Source organism: Zeus faber, assembly GCF_960531495.2.
Source record: "Zeus faber genome assembly, chromosome: 16".
NCBI classification, from domain to species: Eukaryota; Metazoa; Chordata; class Actinopteri; order Zeiformes; family Zeidae; genus Zeus; species Zeus faber.
This window is the reverse complement of record NC_137202.1, coordinates 2,796,357-2,815,640: the sequence shown is the minus strand read 5'-3', so window position 1 is coordinate 2,815,640 and position 19,284 is coordinate 2,796,357. Positions and strand designations below refer to the sequence as shown.

General features: G+C 41.5%; 2 protein-coding genes across 2 annotated transcripts in view; one reads left to right on the top strand and one right to left on the bottom strand.

The window, feature by feature from the left end:
- Positions 1-878: 878 nt before the first annotated feature.
- On the top strand, positions 879-9,927 carry got1 (glutamic-oxaloacetic transaminase 1, soluble). Its single transcript, XM_080016837.1, has 9 exons — positions 879-1,085; positions 2,859-3,040; positions 4,256-4,379; positions 4,760-4,872; positions 5,040-5,144; positions 5,246-5,396; positions 7,784-7,949; positions 8,070-8,212; positions 8,802-9,927. The coding sequence occupies exons 1-9, from the start codon at positions 977-979 to the stop codon at positions 8,939-8,941; spliced, it is 1,233 nt and encodes a 410-aa protein (XP_079872963.1). The 5' UTR covers positions 879-976; the 3' UTR covers positions 8,942-9,927.
- Positions 9,928-13,183: 3,256 nt separating this feature from the next.
- Positions 13,184-19,284, bottom strand: part of cnnm1 (cyclin and CBS domain divalent metal cation transport mediator 1) — a gene marked incomplete at both ends in the record, with an annotated part of 19,098 nt that continues 12,997 nt past the window's right edge. Inside the window, 5 exons of the mRNA XM_080016992.1 lie at positions 13,184-13,263; positions 13,711-13,818; positions 14,736-14,836; positions 16,318-16,565; positions 18,457-18,593. Coding sequence (XP_079873118.1) covers positions 13,184-13,263; positions 13,711-13,818; positions 14,736-14,836; positions 16,318-16,565; positions 18,457-18,593 — 674 coding nt within the window. The remainder of the gene's footprint in view (positions 13,264-13,710; positions 13,819-14,735; positions 14,837-16,317; positions 16,566-18,456; positions 18,594-19,284) is intronic.

Here is a 19,284-nt window from a genome sequence, read left to right as displayed (position 1 = left end):
CAGCGCTTCTTGCCAGACTGAAACACATTAAGGGAAAGCAGCGAGGCATTAAACACACAGCGTCTGATCTTCAGTGAAGCTGAAAACTTTACAAGGAAATCCAGATTATGGGAGGGGAAAGGCAGACTGGAGTGGCCTTCATTTATCAAGCCCTTCAGCTCCCACGGACAGCTGTGGGGAAGAACGCATGGTAGCCTGTGTGTTTACACACTGCGGCTTAAACCAAGCCCCCGGGACAGGATATATGAAAATCTTTGTTCGTTTGCAAATTCTTGTAGATGCTGGGCCATAATGAGAACTGTTGAGCGGTCAAATTAATGTGATGTGAACTTTCACCTTTAAGAAAAGACTTAAAACAAGACGGATAAAGACAGATGAACAAAGCCTCTATAAAGTATCTAATGATTAATGACAAAAATAAAAAAATAAAAACAAATAACAATAATAATAATAATGATGGTGATGATGAGGATGATGACGATGAATACTAATGATACTACTACTACTTCTATTACTACCATTAATGAAAATAATGAATAATGGTGTTTTCAAAATAGAAGACCAGAAGTAAATAAATAAACAGACTTCTCAATTGTAGGAGAGCTAAAAGACCATATAGTAGTAAACAAGGTGATGGCGTCACCTCGCGGCAGTAATGGCTATTGCCAATTCTGTGTTGAGCCCGCCCCTTACAAGACATCCATTGGTTCAAAAAACTGTCAATCATTATACTGGGCAGTAATTGGCAACCTATTGCTTCTGGTCCGCGCTCCTGCCCTTTGACCCCTAAGAGCTCTGTTCCGATTGGGTGAGACGATCCCCCTCGATTTCCATACGATCACGCCCACTTCGCCTTTGCCTAAATCCGAGTAGGTGAAGGTCCTTTCCAGTCAACATCCCGGGGAGCTGCCGGCCCTCCCGTCGCCTCCACACGATTTTTAGTCGCGATATTTGTTTAAAATATTATTCCCAAATCATGTCGCTGTTCGGCGAGGTTCCCCAGGCCGTCCCCGTGGCTGTGTTTAAACTGACACAGGACTTTAATAAGGACCAGGACCCTCACAAGGTGAACCTCGGCGTAGGAGGTAAGCTAGTTCATAAATACTGTTTCAACGAGTTGTTATCCCGCTTTGTTATTACTTTTATGTGTCTCTGTCCATCATATGGGACGACCACAATAACGGGATGTTTCCTCAGCATGTATTTATTCTTTTATTGATAATTTATTTTCATACATTGAGGTTGAAACCGTTGCAAGACACGTGTATAGACAGATACAGGACTCTGATGGCGTTGTCAGACAGCTGATGACGTCAGCGGAGTCCCATGCCAGGGCTCTGCCAGGGTCGATGAAATTGAAGACTTTGTGCAGGTTAATGACGTTTCTAACCGGTTTCCCACGAAAGTAGAATAAAATAAGAGAATAAACTACAAATTGACTTTACAAGGAGTTAATCTACGTGCAGTAGTAACTTTGCAGAGCAGCCCGTTACTTTGCAGTGGTGGAAGAAGTACTCAAGTACAAGTACCACTGACACAAAATTACTCTAGTAAAAATATAAGTACCATATTGACATTTCCTTGTCAAGCAAAATGTAAGTAAAGCTGTATATAACGCATAAAAGTGTAAAAAATGTACTTAATTTACAGTATCAAAGTACTTTACAAATGTATTACTTTGATACTTTCCACCAGTGGGTTTGTCCCTGTGTGACTGCTTGTGGCCCCTCTGACTACCGCTGACAGCAGCTTTTTTTTGTTTAGGAAGCACTGCAGGCCTTCAATTATATAACTCTACAGAGATGAGGGTCAATTATATTCTCTCTCTCTCTATCTCTCTCTCTCTCTCTCTCTCTGTCTCTCTCTCCCCCTCTCTCTCTCTGTCTTTCTCTTGTTGCATTCTCTGTACAACACAACGGGGATGTTTTACCTCTCATTCAATGGACGAGAGAGCATTCTGAATTTGCATTCCCCTGCCAATCCCCCGGAAATTATGTCGGAGATTAACTTGTTCTGCTCTGGTTTGCCTCTTCTGTCCTTGCTGATTCCTGTCCTTGATTCCTTGTCTAACGCTGTTGTAAAGCCAGAGTCTGTATTTGTGAATGAAAGATGTCTTTGAATAAGGCATTTTAATCCCCTTTTCTCTGCAAAGACACCATTCCCTCCTGGACAGCAACCAGATTTCCTGGTTCTGTGAAACACCGCACAAGTTACAAAAGTTACAAACACCGTGGACTTGCGTCCGGACCAGTCAACGTGCACTTAAATCACTGCATGTTGCTCTTCTGGCGTTCAGTTTAAATATCCCTGAAAAACAGTGTTTTAAGAATTATGATCGTTCCTGGATGACACAGTGCGAACACAAAATCAAAGGTCGGTTCCTCCAATGGCTCCTAGTACTTTATGCGTTGCGAAAACGCCTTCTTTGAACAATCGTTTTCCAGTTTTTGTAAAACGCAGTTTTCCGAGTTTCCTTTAAACACAGCCCTGGCTCGAGCTGTCTGTCTAGATGTCCACTTGCAAGTAAGTGGCTGAAGGGGAATGACTTCTGAGAGACAAAACTTGGACTTATAACTTTGGATGATGATGTCACAAAGCGGCCTAATGACATTATGACAGTTTTTCACTCATTACTGCTCAAAATCGAAATCAATATTGATAAAACTCTTATGGCAAGATGTCTGAAACGTCCCGGTTCTAACAGTACCTAATCATGTCAGTTGGTGCTGCCGTTGTTGTGTTTCAGATACTTTTAGCTTGGAAAAATGCAGAGATAGGGGGGAAAAAATAAAAAATAAATGTAGAAAAACGGGACCCCCAATAATAAATAGATAAATAAATTATCTGGTGCACTTCAGCCTACAGGACTGACGAGGGGCAGCCGTGGGTCCTTCCTGTGGTGAAGAAGGTGGAGAAGATCATCGTGCACGATGACAGGTTGAACCACGAGTACCTTCCCATCCTGGGACTACCCGAGTTCAGATCCTCGGCTTCCAAGATCGCCCTGGGCGAGGATAGCCCTGCGGTCCAGGAGAACAGGGTGGGTATAGGGAGAGGTGGAGGATCCCGGTTAGCGGATCTCATCTCATAATAAAGTATTGTAATTCCATATTCTAATACAGTAATTTTCTATTTTGATCATATTTTGTTGAAATCTTTAGTCATGACAAGGCAAGGCAAGATTATTTGTATAGCACATTTCAACAACAAGGCAATTCAAAGTGCTTTACATAAAAAAAAAAAAAAACCAAGTGCAAAGAAACACATTATAAAAGGACATAAAATGCATAAAGTAATAAAATACAATATATAGAATGCATAAAAGTTATCGTGCAGTGCAAGAAATTAATCAAAGAAACCTTGTTTTACTCTTTGTTATCAATTATTTCACCTATTTCCTGAATAGACTTTTACCTTGTCAAGGTGATATCCTAGCCCGGGAGATCTTTTCTTTGTTAACAAGTATTTTGCCTCTTCCCAAAATAGCGTTTTTCCTCCTCAGATTGGCCAAAGCTGTTTTAATTCAGCGCACACAAAGGCAATTCAAAGTGTTTAAAAAAACAAAAACATCAGAAGTGCAAAAAAAACACATTGTAAAAGGAAGAACACATTATAAAGTTAAGAAATAGAATGCATAGAATGCATAAAATCAAGTCATAACAGTGACAATGCAGCGCAAGAAATTAATATTTGGTTAAAGGCATCGTCAAACAGAAACTTTGATTTAAAAGAGGTGAGAGTTGCAGTGACAGTAAAATTGCAATTTAAAGCTGTATTTGTATGGTGGGTTATCATGATATGTTTTCAATTTTGTCTTGTATACTGTTAATTTTTAGGTTCATTGTATGTTTTCAGATTTCGCTATCTCCTTGTTTATTTTTGAGGTTTATTGCATATTGCTAATTCTTCTGCAAATTCTTAGGTTACTTTGCCCTACTTTATTTATATTACTTTATTATTATTATTGCCTGTTTTTGTATGTGAGCTGCTGTAAACACCACAATTTCTCTCTGGAGATGAATAGATTAATATAATTAAAAAAAAACATCACCTGTTTGTCGAAGTTGTGCTTTGTGCCGTTGTATCAACATAAAATTAAGTTATTGTCACTCAGTCTGTCAGTCTGTCAGTCTGTCAGTCTTTCATTCTTTCATTCTGTCTGTCTGTCTGTCTGTTACACAGAATACAGCTTCTTATTCGTCCAGTTCACTGAGACCATGTCGCTTTCTCTCTCGCTCTGCTCTCTCTCTCTCAGGTTGGGGCGGTCCAGTGCCTGGGTGGTACAGGTGCATTGAAAATTGGAGCAGAGTTCCTCAGGCGTTTCTATAATGGGAACAACAACACCAGGACACCCGTCTACGTGTCAGCACCGACCTGGGGTACACATACACATTTTACCACACAAACAAGGGATTATTAAAGACTACAAGAGAAAACAGTCAAAGGAAACTTGTGAAACGTGTTTCAAAACATGTTTTTTTGTACTATCGACATAGGACTTTGAATTCCTGTTCTGGAGGGCACTGTATCAGTAGAGTGTTCTATTAATAGATAATCTTTTATTGTGGTGATTGCTAATCTTCATATTTTAACTTTAGGAAGTAACTATTAACTAACTATTTTGTGTTTTTGGTTGCATACGTGGAATAAATCACACAATATAAAACACAGTATTGCGAAATGGTAAAACGTACATCGTAAGTTGCTGAACATGAGTAAGAGTGACTGAGATATTATTTGTATGTATTTATCTTTATAGAAAACCACAATGCTGTGTTTGCCAATGCCGGCTTTGAGGATGTGCGTCCATACAAGTACTGGGACGCTGAGAAGAGGGGCCTGGATATGTCTGGTTTCCTTGTTGACCTGGAGGTACTGTGTAGGAATCAATAAGGGAATCGGTCAAGGATCTGATCAATTTTAGGATTATAAAATGACATCGTAGTCAAGATAGCGAAGCAGCCCTTGAATACATCTGTCTCTATCAATGTCTTTTTTTTTTTTTTTTTCTTCTTTCCTTTTCCTTTGTCCTCCTTCAGAGTTGTCCAGAGCGATCCATCTTTGTCCTGCACGCCTGTGCCCACAACCCCACAGGTACGGACCCCACTCAGGAACAGTGGATGCAGATTGCCGAAGTCATGATGGTACGGTAAAAAGAAGTCCGTTAATAACAGTCCATCAAATAGATAGCCCAAAACCTGTTATCCTGTCGTCTTAACGCGGTTGCTTTTCTCTTCTCTCTCAGAGAAGGAAGCTGTTTGTGTTCTTTGACTCGGCCTACCAGGGCTTCGCCTCAGGCAGCTTGGACAAGGATGCCTGGGCTGTCCGCTACTTCGTCTCCCTGGGCTTCGAGATGTTCTGCGCTCAGTCCTTCTCCAAGAACTTCGGCCTCTACAGTAAGACTCGCTCTTTGTCCAGACTCTGAGCAAGAACAAAGGCAAAGGGACCCAATGATTTGGATTTGAAGGATTTATGTTTCGATCAGCTTGAGCACAGTTCGATGACGTTTAGTAATAAGTCGTATTAACATACTGTACATACATTTTTGTTTTTCCAATGCCATTGGCATCGGAATACATATCTCATACAGGACATACATTACTGTCCATGATCAGTTAAACTTGCAAAATAAGGTTCCATGACACTGCATTGTAAGTTTGGATTTGGGCTTAAAAGTGGGAATCCATAAAATCATCTGTGTTGGGTGGATTGCGCTTCAAGAATTCCAGAATTCCATTTTGCAAAACAGCAAAAAAAAAAACAGTTTAACATCCAGGTTTCCATGTTTGCTCTGAAACCGTGAAAGTATTTTCTCCAAAGTATGTGTTCTTCTGGTTGATTTATTTTATTTATATATCTATATAGATATATAGATATATAAATGATATATACAGTGGGGCAAAAAAGTATTTAGTCAGCCACCAATTGTGCAAGTTCTCCCACTTAAAAAGATGAGAGGCCTGTAATTTTCATCATAGGTTCACCTCAACTATGAGAGACAAAATAAGAAAAAAAAAAAAATCCAGAAAATCACAGTCTGATTTTTAAAGAATTTATTTGCAAATTATGGTGGAAAATAAGTATTTGGTCAATCACAAAAGTTCATCTCAATACTTTGTTATATACCCTTTGTTTGCAATGACAGAGGTCAAACGTTTTCTGTAAGTCTTCACAAGGTTTTCACACACTGTTGCTGGTATTTTGGCCCATTCCTCCATGCAGATCTCCTCTAGAGCAGTGATGTTTTGGGGCTGTCGCAAGGCAACACGGACTTTCAACTCCCTCCAAAGATTTTCTATGGGGTTGAGATCTGGAGACTGGCTAGGCCACTCCAGGACCTTGAAATGCTTCTTACGAAGCCACTCCTTCGTTGCCCGGGCGGTGTGTTTGGGATCATTGTCATGCTGAAAGACCCAGCCACATTTCATCTTCAATGCCCTTGCTGATGGAAGGAGGTTTTCACTCAAAATCTCACGATACATGGCCCCATTCATTCTTTCCTTTACACGGATCAGTCGTCCTGGTCCCTTTGCAGAAAAACAGCCCCAAAGCATGATGTTTCCACCCCTATGCTTCACAGTAGGTATGGTGTTCTTTGGATGCAACTCAGCTTTCTTTCTCCTCCAAACACGATAAGTTGAGTTTTTACCAAAAAGTTCTATTTTGGTTTCATCTGACCACATGACATTCTCCCAATCCTCTTCTGGATCATCCAAATGCTCTCTAGCAAACTTCAGACGGGCCTGGACATGTACTGGCTTAAGCAGGGGGACACGTCTGGCACTGCAGGATTTGAGTCCCTGGCGGTGTAGTGTGTTACTGATGGTAGCCTTTGTTACTTTGGTCCCAGCTCTCTGCAGGTCATTCACTAGGTCCCCCCGTGTGGTTCTGGGATGTTTGCTCACCGTTCTTGTGATCATTTTGACCCCACGGGGTGAGATCTTGTGTGGAGCCCCAGATCGAGGGAGATTATCAGTGGTCTTGTAGTCTTCCATTTTCTAATAATTGCTCCCACAGTTGATTTCTTCACAACAAGCTGCTTACCTATTGCAGAATCAGTCTTCCCAGCCTGGTGCAGGTCTACAATTTTGTTTCTGGTGTCCTTTGACAGCTCTTTGGTCTTGGCCATAGTGGAGTTTGGAGTGTGACTGTTTGAGGTTGTGGACAGGTGTCTTTTATACTGATAACGAGTTCAAACAGGTGCATTAATACAGGTAAGGAGTGGAGGACAGAGGAGCCTCTTAAAGAAAAAGTTACAGGTCTGTGAAAGCCAGAAATCTTGCTTGTTTGTAGGTGACCAAATACTTATTTTACCGAGGAATTTACCAATTAATTCATTAAAAATCCTACAATGTGATTTCCTGGATTCTTTCCCCCCATTTTGTCTCTCATAGTTGAAGTGTACTTATGATGAAAATAACAGGCCTCTCTCATCTTTTTAAGTGGGAGAACTTGCACAATTGGTGGCTGACTAAATACTTTTTTGCCCCACTGTATATATAGATATATATATATATATATCTATATATATATATATTTTTTTTTTTAATTGAAAAAGAAAAAATACAGATACAAAACATTTAATTCAAAAACATTGAATAACCAGGTTATCAAATATGGGATATTTGAATTGAATTTGAAACATTTTACCTTTTTACACATTTGAGTACATTAAGCTTTTTTCTCCCACACATCTTTAAGCGATATAGCAAGTAACAGAGTTACAGTACATCGCTCAAGAAATGACTTGCCTCAATATCAACCAGCATGTGTCTCCTGTTAGATGAGCGTGTCGGCAACCTGACCATCGTGGCGCGGGACGCTGACAACCTGAAGCGCGTTCTGTCCCAGATGGAGAAGATCATCAGAACCACGTGGTCCAACCCGCCCTCTCAGGGTGCCCGCGTGGTGGCCATCACCCTCAACACGCCCGAGCTGTTCTCTGAATGGTCAGCAGCAATGGTCATTTCACCAGTTTTAACTTGCCCTCATACTTGAGCAGTGTAGATATTGAAGACGCTGATCAACTTCCTGCTCCTGTTTTGGCCTTGGGTCCATCTTGTCTTCAGGAAGGACAACGTGAAGACCATGGCTGACCGGGTTCTTCTGATGAGGGCTCAGCTGCAGGCCAAGCTCCACGCCCTGGGGACTCCAGGGACCTGGGACCACATCACGCAGCAGATCGGCATGTTCAGCTTTACGGGACTCAACTGTGAGTTCACACACACACACACACACACACACACACACACACACACACACACACACACATTTCATTGGAATATTTCATATTTATCACCACATCTCAATATCTTATGGTATTCATTCCCTATGTATTGACATTGTCTGCTATTAGAGTGTTTTCTCTTTCTCTTGATAGAAGATTTGAAGTTGTAAAAATAGAAATAGTGAATAAATCTACAAAACCTTTTGATATTTTCAGCTTCAAATACAAGTGTTACTCACCTTGATCTCTGCCAGACCCATCCCAGCACTTTTACTCCCGTTCTCAAGTGATTCTTTCCTGTGTTGACTATTATTACAGAGCTCCTACCCAAACAGTCTAAATACCTAAACACTATAGCCTGATGCTTGAAAATGTTCAAGTGATAATGTTTGATCTTCTTTACCAATCATACATGAGGCCATGCTGAAAGGGTCATAAGGGGACCTTTGAACTTCCTTTGCCGGAGTTTCCCTATTTTATTATCGATACAGGCCTTCCAGAAGGGATTGAAGTCAATGATAGCTTTGAGAACTGCCATGATATTCCACTTAAGATTTCACCGTCTCCCCTGCAGCCAAACAAGTGGAGTACATGATCAAGCAGAGGCACGTCTACCTGATGGCCAGCGGCCGCATCAACATGTGCGGTTTGACCACCAGGAACATCAACTACGTGGCCGAGTCCATCCACATGGCTGTAACCGGGGTTCAGTAGAGGAGTGCGCTACTTACCCACGGTTCCTCAGCATTTACTTTCCTTTCCTAGCACTTCCAGTTGGTTTCTCAGTGGACCAAATAAATGACTACGATATACACACTCACTTCCCTTCTGACCTGGTACACTGCACGCCAAAACTAATGGCTCAGTGATTTATAAGTTCATTGGGTTTTCTCCCCACTGTGTCCATCTGTGGAGTTTGACCACATTGATTTAAGTCCTGTAGAGTTTACCTTGTTAATTCTGCTGCTTGGTGTCGTTGTTAAGACACCAAGTTAGATATTGTAATTATTTTATTCTTTTAGTTGAAGCACATTCTCAATTTGAAACACAGGTGAGCCAACACAGAACGTAAATAACAATTTTGGAGAAGACTTGAAAAATAAGGTTAATATGTTGACAGGGTTTACAGTCTTGATTTAGCTGGTGTTTGATACGAGCAGTTCTAGTATTTAAGACCCTTGACTTTAAGGGGACCATGATATTTAATATATATATATATATATATATAAGTATAATTTAAGAAGAAGTGTTAAAATGTGAAAGGTGAAAACAATGTTGTGGTGGCATTATTTTTACATAAACGAATGTAATTGAACAAATATTCTTGACCTCAGGAGACAGGGTGGGGTTTCATCTTAAACCTCCAATACCCTCAGTATTGATCTGTTTTTGTATAGCAGGTGTTCTGTGCTTGTTTTGAAGTTTTTAGGGATGTGTTCCATGCACAAAAATGTTGGTAGGGCAGCTCAGAAAACATTTCAATGTCTGTAATGCAAGTCCAGGTTCAGTGTGTTTTGGGAACACTATTGCACTATCCTCATCTCTCAGCTGAGATGCACAAAGTCGCTAATGATCAACCCGGCGACAGTGGAAACTGTTGCCCACGTAAACTGTCAAAAAACCAAAATGTAAGCAACCGAATGTGAAGACTGTACTCAAAAATAAAAATGTGTAGAAATGACTTTTTGTGTGAACTTCATTCACAGCCTCGTTTATTCATAGTGTGATGCAGGCGCTTCTCTAGTTCTGAATAAAGAGACATGGAAAAAAAGGTATTTCAATCTTTTTATTGATTCATATTATCATCCCTAATCTAGAGTAGAGGGTTTTGATTCCTGACATCTTTATATCTTAAATAATTATCTGAATTAAATAATCCTCTTTAGTCTATTTTACAAAACATATCAGCATTTCACCCTTTATCTCAGGCATTAAGGGTGCTTACAAATAGAAAACATGAAACCCTGAAAACATGAAATGCCTTTCAGGTTGTTCCTCCAACTCCGACTCAGTAGTACAAAGCTTATTTCTTCAAAAGGTTTCCTGCAGCGTGTTTACACAGCGGAGTCCATGTACATTGCCTCGCAGCGTAAAGGTCCCTTTTGTTGTTTGTTAGTTTGTGTTTAAAGGGAGGCAGCAGATTGATGTCAACTTGCATCACTTTTCCTCCCTCCTGGATTCCTCCCCCTCCGCTGAGCTGGTTTATCTGCCACTATTGCACAATGATGACGACCGGCTTTGCCCTTTACTTAAGCAGCCTCTAAAATATAGACTACAGCTTATAAACCACAGGCAAATAACTCATGTGTTATTGGTTGGACAATGCCCCAAAATCAAAAATTCTCCCAATACCGTCGAATCCTCTACAATCCTCTTTATCTGTGTAATTTAAACTAAACATGAGTACTTTCGAGCGCACCCCATATGTAGTAACATTCAATAATAATGCCATTATTATTACACTGCAAAAAATTTGGTCTTCAAAAAACAAAATTACATTATAAATATTGAAAATAAGTATTATATATGAGATTTTTTATTTATTTAATTTTATTGTTTTATATATAAAATTGCATATATATATAAATATTTATTTGTGTGTATATATATGTATATTATATATATTTTTTCCATTTTGAGATATATTGTTTGCCAAGAATTTTATGTATACGTTTACTTCACTTTGCTGCTGTTTAACTCAGTGGACTGTTTCATAAGACTACAAGATAATTTATATCAACATATCCCATTTTGTTATTTTAAGCGAGTAAAAAAAAAAAGTTCTATCTCTAGAGTAAAAAAGTAAGTAAAAAGTACAAGTGCGATTAAAAATTTCTCATCTTATTGGCAGCTCGATTTTAATCTACATTTAGGGTTCTTTTTTTTTTCTTTTTGACACAGATTTTTTGCAGTGTATATATAGGGTATTATTGCATCTGTCCCTTACTAACTGAGCTTTTCTGTCATGCTTAACTGTTGGTGTCAACAGCATATTCCCTCTGATGACTCTATAGACTTTCTACTATATAGACCTTTATAGATTTTTCCTATACTGTACATCTCATCCTATTATTGACATTTAACCCCATCACAGTTAGACAGCCGCTACCAAACCCTAAAGCTATGTTAAGACCCTAATTTGTACAATAGAGAACAGATATATCTTTGTTATTTTCACTAGGTTGCTCCCCTCTTTCTTTCCTTGGGAGGGGGGTTGTTGAGCTTGCAGACAGGGATCTTCAAATTCATGCACCCTTTCTACCTAAAGCATGCACAACTACGAGAAAAACATGGATTTTTCTAAGGGGGAGGTTCTCTACTGTGTAAGCGTTATAAGCAAACATGCACACAGCCAGTCACGGTTTTCCTCCATGTCTCTGAATCCCCCAATCTCCCAATGTCTGCGTTCACGCCCGTAGCCCTGGTGATCCAAACCCCCAGAGCCTGGAGCTTATTGGTTCGTTGTGTCTGTGCTTCTAGTTGGGACTTGAACTACACAGACACAAATAGCAGCCTCTCATACTGAACCTGATCAGAAGACCAAGCACGTTGGCACCAGGGTGATGGCTGGTTTGTGTAGCACCCAAAAGGTGTCACACTATATTTCCAGGATGACAAAAGTGCACCAACATATCGACATATCTCTGTGTGTATGGAATGAATCCTGGCAAGACGATGGCACATTATAACACTAGAATAGACGAAATATAGGAAAATGTATCGTGGGCTTGAGTGTTTGGGCATTCATGGATCTACTCATGTGCCTTTGATTAAAAACATAGTTCACATGGACAAGGGAAGCAAAAAAAAACCCCATCTATATCGGGTGACTCATATTGCATTCTTCAAATTACCAATCGCAGTTGGTAAATATTTACTTCTCCATTACAAAGAAAACAAAAAAAAAACAGGTCATAAAATCCATCTCTCGATTCTTTTTTTTTTTCTTTACAGTACTGTGCATAACCTTTTCAAAGAAGAGGTAAGCGAATAGCACATTAGGTAGTAATTCAAGTTAGAAACAACCTATGGCTTTGTTGATTTTTCTTGATGGGTGTAAGATTGTGCTTTTATCAAGTGGCTTTTCCTTTTTGGCTGATGTGTGGTCTTGTGCTGGCAGTGGGTGGCCTCTTTATGGCAGGATAGGAATGGATTCCAGTCCAAACAGTATTTTGAGTAGCGCTAATGACCTCAAGATTATAAAATATATATATATATATATATATATATATATATATATATATATATATATACATACATTTGGGATCATTGATTTCAGTAGCAATGCCGAGCCAAAGTGGGCGTAAGGCTTGTGTAAAGCAGAACGACTACCAAGCTTATTTTGTTCACTTTTCTACAATAAATAGTTTAATCAAAGGCGATAGACCAGGTGATGTGGTAGAGTAGCTGGTAACTGCGTCAAACAGAACGGGAAGAAAGTGTGCTTGAATAGGCTTTCATTTCAAGACAAACAATTCTGTAAATATATTTTTGATTTACCGTCTCAACTGTTAAAAAGCAGACGTTGTCAGTGTTCCATTAAGACAATACGCCTCCTGCGTAAAGGAGATGATAATCTCAATGTTCAGGGTTTGGGGCAAAGCTAACAGAAACACAATAACGTTCCTATGCAAACCGCTTCTGAGCTCCGGTGTCAAGGCCCCAGGTCGAAGTAAGGCCACATGTAACCACCACCATGACCTGGCGCCATCTTGATTATACCGCTCTATCTCTCTCTCTCTGACTACTTCAGTGATGAGATGAAGGGTTTTCGGGGACCTGAGTGTCTTTGGCAGCTACTGAGGAACAGGACGGGCTCAGGTTCCTGTGAGAGCTCAGTCTTGTGTGGGAGCTTCATGGACTGATCGGCTGATGGGAATGCTGTGGCGAAAAAACAACAGGGAAAAGATGAGGAAAAACAGTGCTTCCTCTCCCTCTTCCACGTGGGGCGCTGTGCTAGCTCGTCACCGCCGGCTGCTCTAAGGTGTCCTCCAAACCTTTGTCTCCGTCGCGAGATTTTTTCCTCTTCTTGTTGCCTGGAGGCAGAAGCAGATGTCAGATTTAAAGAAATCTTTCCTTTAATAATTCATGGCTCACTTTTACACATGTAATTATTAATCTGGCCCCAAACTGGGGGAAAAAAGGGTTCCCCACACAAGCACATTGGGAGATTTAGGGAGTGATTTCACTATATTTCAGCAGGAAACAAGTTTGTCACTTTGCGTGGTCACTGATCCGTATCTTATACAACTTGTGAAATGCCGTACTGTCATCACACTGTGCTCATCCTTGAGCACATTCAACTTGCTTTATCCCGTGAAAACAACTGAGTCATGAAGCGGGGGATACGGAACAGCATCTGGAGCTTCACAGGCTCTGGGTAATGGGACCCAATTCTACTAAGACCTGTTGCCAGGATACGGACGGCGCGGATCAGGAGAGTTTGCGAGGGGGGGAGGCTCGTGAGAAATAGCTGCACTCACTCAGTTTATGCAGCAGCTTCTTTCCGATGGTTTCCTCGGAGGCCGACAGAGACAGTGAACTGATGAACGGAGACGTGGACGTGGACGGCTCCGACTCCACAGCAGCATCTGGGAGGAAAAGATAAGACACCACCACCTCATTACATGGGACCTCTCAATATGTAGTAATATTTTATCCTTCTCTATCTAGAAATGAAGAAGCCATAAATCATAATGAATAATCGTAATTATGGCTGGGCGATATCAATATAGTGATAGGACACTTGATAGCGTCTGGAATTTTGGTTGAATTGCTGTCTCTAAGCCTGAACTACAGTAAAGCAATTGCATTTTTCAGAACTTTGTAAACTGCTCTAGCTGTTATAATCAATGCCTCTACCCCCAAATATGGTCAAATAATCTACAGCACTAGACACCGATCAGCCACATCTTTAACGCCACTGGCAGGTGAAGTGAGTAACATTGTTCATCTCGTGATGAACAATGTTACTCAATGTCACTCAATGTTACTCATGAGAACTCATGAGCGTCAGAACTGGACCATGGAGCAATGGAAGAAGGTGGCCTGGTCTGATGAATCACGCTTTCTTCTACATCATGTGGATGCTCCGATCGAGCATCTGTGGGATGTGCTGGAACAACAAGCCCAATTCATGGAGGCCCCACCTCACAACTTCCAGGACTTAAAGGATCTGCTGCTAACATCTTGGTGCCAGATACCACAGGACACTTTCAGAGGTCTTGTGGAGTCCATGCCTCCACAGGTCAGCGCTGTTTTGGCGGCACGAGGCGGAGCTACTCAATATTAATGGTTATAAGTGGTGGTTTTAATGTTGTGGCTGATCGGTGTATATCGAGGGATTTCATTTTTTCAGGATTGCCCAGCCCTACATCATAATAGATTTGTATATTTCCTTTTTATTTTATTTGGTTATGTGACTGGGAGGGTGCACATTAATAAACATTTATTTGTGTGTGCCACCATTAGCCTGTAGATTGGCTACCTGAAATCAAAAATTGCTCACCGTTCCCTTCATTGCCCTCCGGGCGGTCTTCATGGATGTATGGAATCTCGTCCATGTGGAGAAACACGGTGTCGTTGGGACTCTTCTGTCCATCTGATTTGCTGCCTGTGGCAGAGAGGAGTCATGGCATGAGAGCAGAGCTAGAACCACTCTGCTCTGCCTGTAGGGGGCGCTAGAGCGCAGTGCATGGCGCCAGAACGAGAAGCGTAATTGTACAAATCCATTATCGTTAGACAAACTAACTCGAATTGATTCAATTTTAAGGTTGAATTTAAACCAGATTGAGGTAAACTAGCACATTAATACCACATTTCCCCGGGACAGTGGAACACGATCGGGCTGTGCTGCTCTACTGACTAGTACGTAACCAGTCTGTCTGTCCTGGGATTTTACACACACACACACACACACACACACACTCACATGCGCACACATTCACATACACACAAACTTACTGATGTAGCTTATGCAGCGCTAAGCAGATGGCATTTTGAAAATCCTCTAAAACATGAAACCAATCAGGATGGGTTGCTGCGGCTCCAGAGGTAACTCTGTTTGTGTTGCTATGGTTGAGGGACAGTGAGTGAAACAACTGCATGAATGGATCAACATCTGTCCTTACTATGACCATGGAGCAAAAACCCTGTTTGTTAAATATGCCATTGTCATATTTAATTAGACCTGAGTATGGAAAGAAGGGTGAAATGCATCGTCTGAGTATATGTTTTTGTATTTGTTTTGTTCTGTTTAACTTTGTGTGATTTCGTCTCTTTGCCTTCCGCTGTGGCAGAGCTATTTCCAGCCTTGTGCCTGACACAAAGAACTTTATTTATTATTTTCTATGGAAGGATGCTTATGCAACTTTTATACCCATTATTTTTTTCTCTTCCTACATACACAACACAGAAATACACAGACACACACACACACACACACACACACACACAGACACACACACACAGCCAGATAGAAGGATTTTTTCTTTTGTTTGGAAGTTATGATTAATATTGAGAGAGAGAGTGGGGACATTGTTCAGTTGGAGGGAACATGTCTGAGCGACGTCTTAATCTGCAATTCTGACTGAAACATTTTTACCACTAGATAGATGGACAGACAGACAGATAGATAGATAGATAGATAGATAGATAGATAGATAGATAGATAGATAGATAGATAGATAGATAGATAGATAGATAGATAGATAGATAGATAGATAGATAGATAGATAGATAGAGCTCTTCGAAAAACTGTCACCAATAATAATAAAGTAATAGTATAAAAAGTAGAGGAGAATTGGCAATATGCAATTTACCTGAAAGATTAACTAAAAAATAAGAAAAATTGGCAATGTACAATAAAATTGAACTGAAATGAACTGTGTATTGTTGTGTTTTTTTCTTTGTATATTGCCATTTTTTTTGTTATAGCAATAAACCTTATTTTTAAGTATTTTATTAATATCAACAACAAGAAAAATTGTCCTAAAATAAACAAGACACAAAAAAATAATAAACAAATGAATCTTTTTATGATATACACTTTGGAAATATTCACCCAATTTCAAAAAAGAAATCACTGCTACTCACGGACGATGCGGTTCCTCTCATTGAGCTGGAAAGTACTGCGCAGCCCGCCGATGGGGTGGAGGTGGGCGAGGCGCGCCAGGCCCAACCGGGTGTGGGTGTGGGTGAGCGGGAGGGCGATGCTGTGAGACCGCGCCTCGGGGATGGGGGACCGGCCCTTGTCGTCGGCATCCATGGGGTCCGGGGTCTGGGGGGAGCTGTCCATTCTGGTGGCCGTGAGGGCGTTCTGGTAGTGGTTCCTGGTGATCTGCAGGGCGGGGTTCAACAGTGGAACAAGGGCTTATCCGGAGCGCCATAAGAACCATAAGAACCAAGCCATAAGAACTGTCAATGCTGACCTCACCAGGGGTCCTAACACATAGGCTCCACTACCTACTGTACTGTATGTAGCATACTGTACCGCATACTGTATCACTGTTCAGGGTTGTTCGTGATGCCGTATTGCTGCGCCGTACTGTTGTATACTGTGCTGTATTATCCCAAACACTACCTCACTCTATTCACATTCACATGCCACTTTAATTCACATGCCACTTTAAATGCACATATCTGTGTATATACATAGGCATATTCCTTCTATCTATTCCATTTTATTTAATTTTATTTTTATTGTATTTTATTCTATATATTTTTATATTATTCTATAAGTATTCAACTTACTGTATTACGTTTTAGGAGTCAGTTAGTCGGTCTATTAGAAAGGATTTTTTTGCATACATGTATGAAAGTATGTATATGTATGTGACAAATAAAAATCTTGAATCTTGAATCTTGAATCTTATCCTCAGATCTGGACGTGTGTGTGTGTGTGTGTGTGTGTGTGTGGGCATCTGTGTGTTCCTGACCAATAACAATTAAACACAACAAGCCTATGGAATCGTAATGGGGATACCATGTCGCCAAAGGACATGGTTGCCATATTGCAGCTCGTCTACTGAAGCTATTCTGCTGGAATCTCTGTGGCTGGGTCCCGATGATTGAAAATGTGGCTTTCAGTAAAAATTTGCTCATGCAGGGACTTGGTTTGTCTGTATGTGCCCCTGACCTGCAGTTTGGAGAATTGTGGTGTGGGGATGGCCTGGCTGCTGGGCTGCCGGATGGTTCCGGCAGTGGCTGCTGGGCGGAGCAGATAGCTGCACCGCTACTCGTTGTTACTGCAAACTCCACCCAGCAGCCACTGCCAGGACCATCCACCAGTCCAGCAGCCAGGCCATCGCCACACCACAAGCATAAATACAACAAGCCTCGTGAGTCACTGTTAAACGAGTTTAATCCAGTTTTGGGTTTTGGCATAATTACATTTTGAGAACTACTAGATTCTGTTTTAGAATGCAACTGGATTTTTCTCAATATTTGACAAGACCTAATTCCATTTTGTATCAAAGAGGCACAATCAAGTTCGCATTTCTACAATATCTTTTTGAGTATATTTGCGATTGATTTTGTACCTGGGGAAAAAGGGCCACCGCAATGGAGAGGACATCTCAGTGTTGCATACTGTGATTAAAGTAAAAGCAAATCCGGTGGTCGTCAAGGAGACGGGCGCTCTATGCACTTCATATTCGGGGATCTATGAATGAGCTCACTTCCTCCCCATCCCGTCTCCGCATCGGGGAGGATACAGGACACACGAGACGAGGGCACGACATGTGTGTGTCAGAGAAAAGGGGAGGAGGGGTGAAACGAGAGGGCATCATCTGCGGCTAAATTATTCATGCTGGAAATGGAGCTCTTTCAACCCCCGGTGATTATAGGAAAGAGGATGTGTGTGAGGAGGAGAGGGTGACACACTGAGAGAGAGAGAGAGAGAGAGGGAGAGAGGGAGTGAAAAAAGGGAGCGATAGAGAGTGAGCGGATAACAGGGATTAGGACCTATCAAAGGCATGGAACTCTGCCGTGGAGAGACCGTGGAGAGACCGTGGAGCGCTGGAAAGTTAAGGTTTTTAAGCCTTTTGGGACATTGATAATAAAGATTTAATGAGGTCCGTTCAGAAGTGCAGTGCCCCCAATCCCTGCTCCCGAGCCACTTAGTCAGTTCATTATAATATTCGTCCAATACAATATATGACCGCGGGCGGTGCGGTATATTGCCAAAGTTTGTGGGGAGTGGGTGTTTCGGGTTCATCCGAGCATCCAACCTTGATGATCTGCAGGTCCGTGAGCTGTCTGACCGAGTAGTCCGGTAGATAGACGCCTCCTCCTCCAGTGCTCAGCTGGCCCACACTGCCCAATTCTGGCTGGTTCAGACCGCTGCTGCGGGAGCTGCACCGGTGGCCTGCGGGAGGAGAGAGAGGAAACCGGGGGGGTCACACCGAGAGATTTAAGGATTTCGATGTAGGTGCGGTTCTACACGCTCAATCGACGCGACAACGATGTTTCTCCAACATCCGATTCCCTCATGCCTTCCCTCCCTCGGGTCCTTTTCAGCTTTTTCGCCCATTTAGTGGCCTCCAGTGATAACTGACAGGGAATGAGGAAGGAATAATATACATATGGATAAAAAAATATTGAAGGGATTTGAACGTTTGTGCTGCTGAGGCTTGCGCCGAGAGAAGTTTGTGTTTCCACTGTGTCCCCTGACTGTGTCCCAATGTGAATTATGTCCTGTAGTATCTTTTGTAGAACACTCGAGTCTGGTTGAGTCACATGTGTGCCCGCGCGCACTCACACGCACACGCACACACACATACACACGCACACACGCACACACACACACGCGCACACACACACACACACACACACACACACAACACACACACACACACACACACACAGCCCCTCTGCTTGCTTATCACTCTGGGCTGGGTTTTATGTAATCCTGACCAGGTCGAGTCTTTCCACTGGATAAATCTCTGAAGTTGGTTCTCCTAATTACGGCTGAGACATTTCCCATGGCTCCTGCTTCCCTTCCCTTCCCTGCATACGATTAAGGTAAAAATTCCTCTAAATATTATTTATCATCAGCA

Coding starts and splice junctions, on each gene's coding strand:
- got1 (XM_080016837.1), top strand. CDS start 977: ATGTCGCTGTTCGGCGAGGTTCCCCAGGCCGTCCCCGTGGCTGTGTTT. Junction 1,086..2,858: donor GGTGAACCTCGGCGTAGGAG/GTAAGCTAGTTC, acceptor GGTGCACTTCAG/CCTACAGGACTGACGAGGGG. Junction 8,213..8,801: donor CAGCTTTACGGGACTCAACT/GTGAGTTCACAC, acceptor TCTCCCCTGCAG/CCAAACAAGTGGAGTACATG.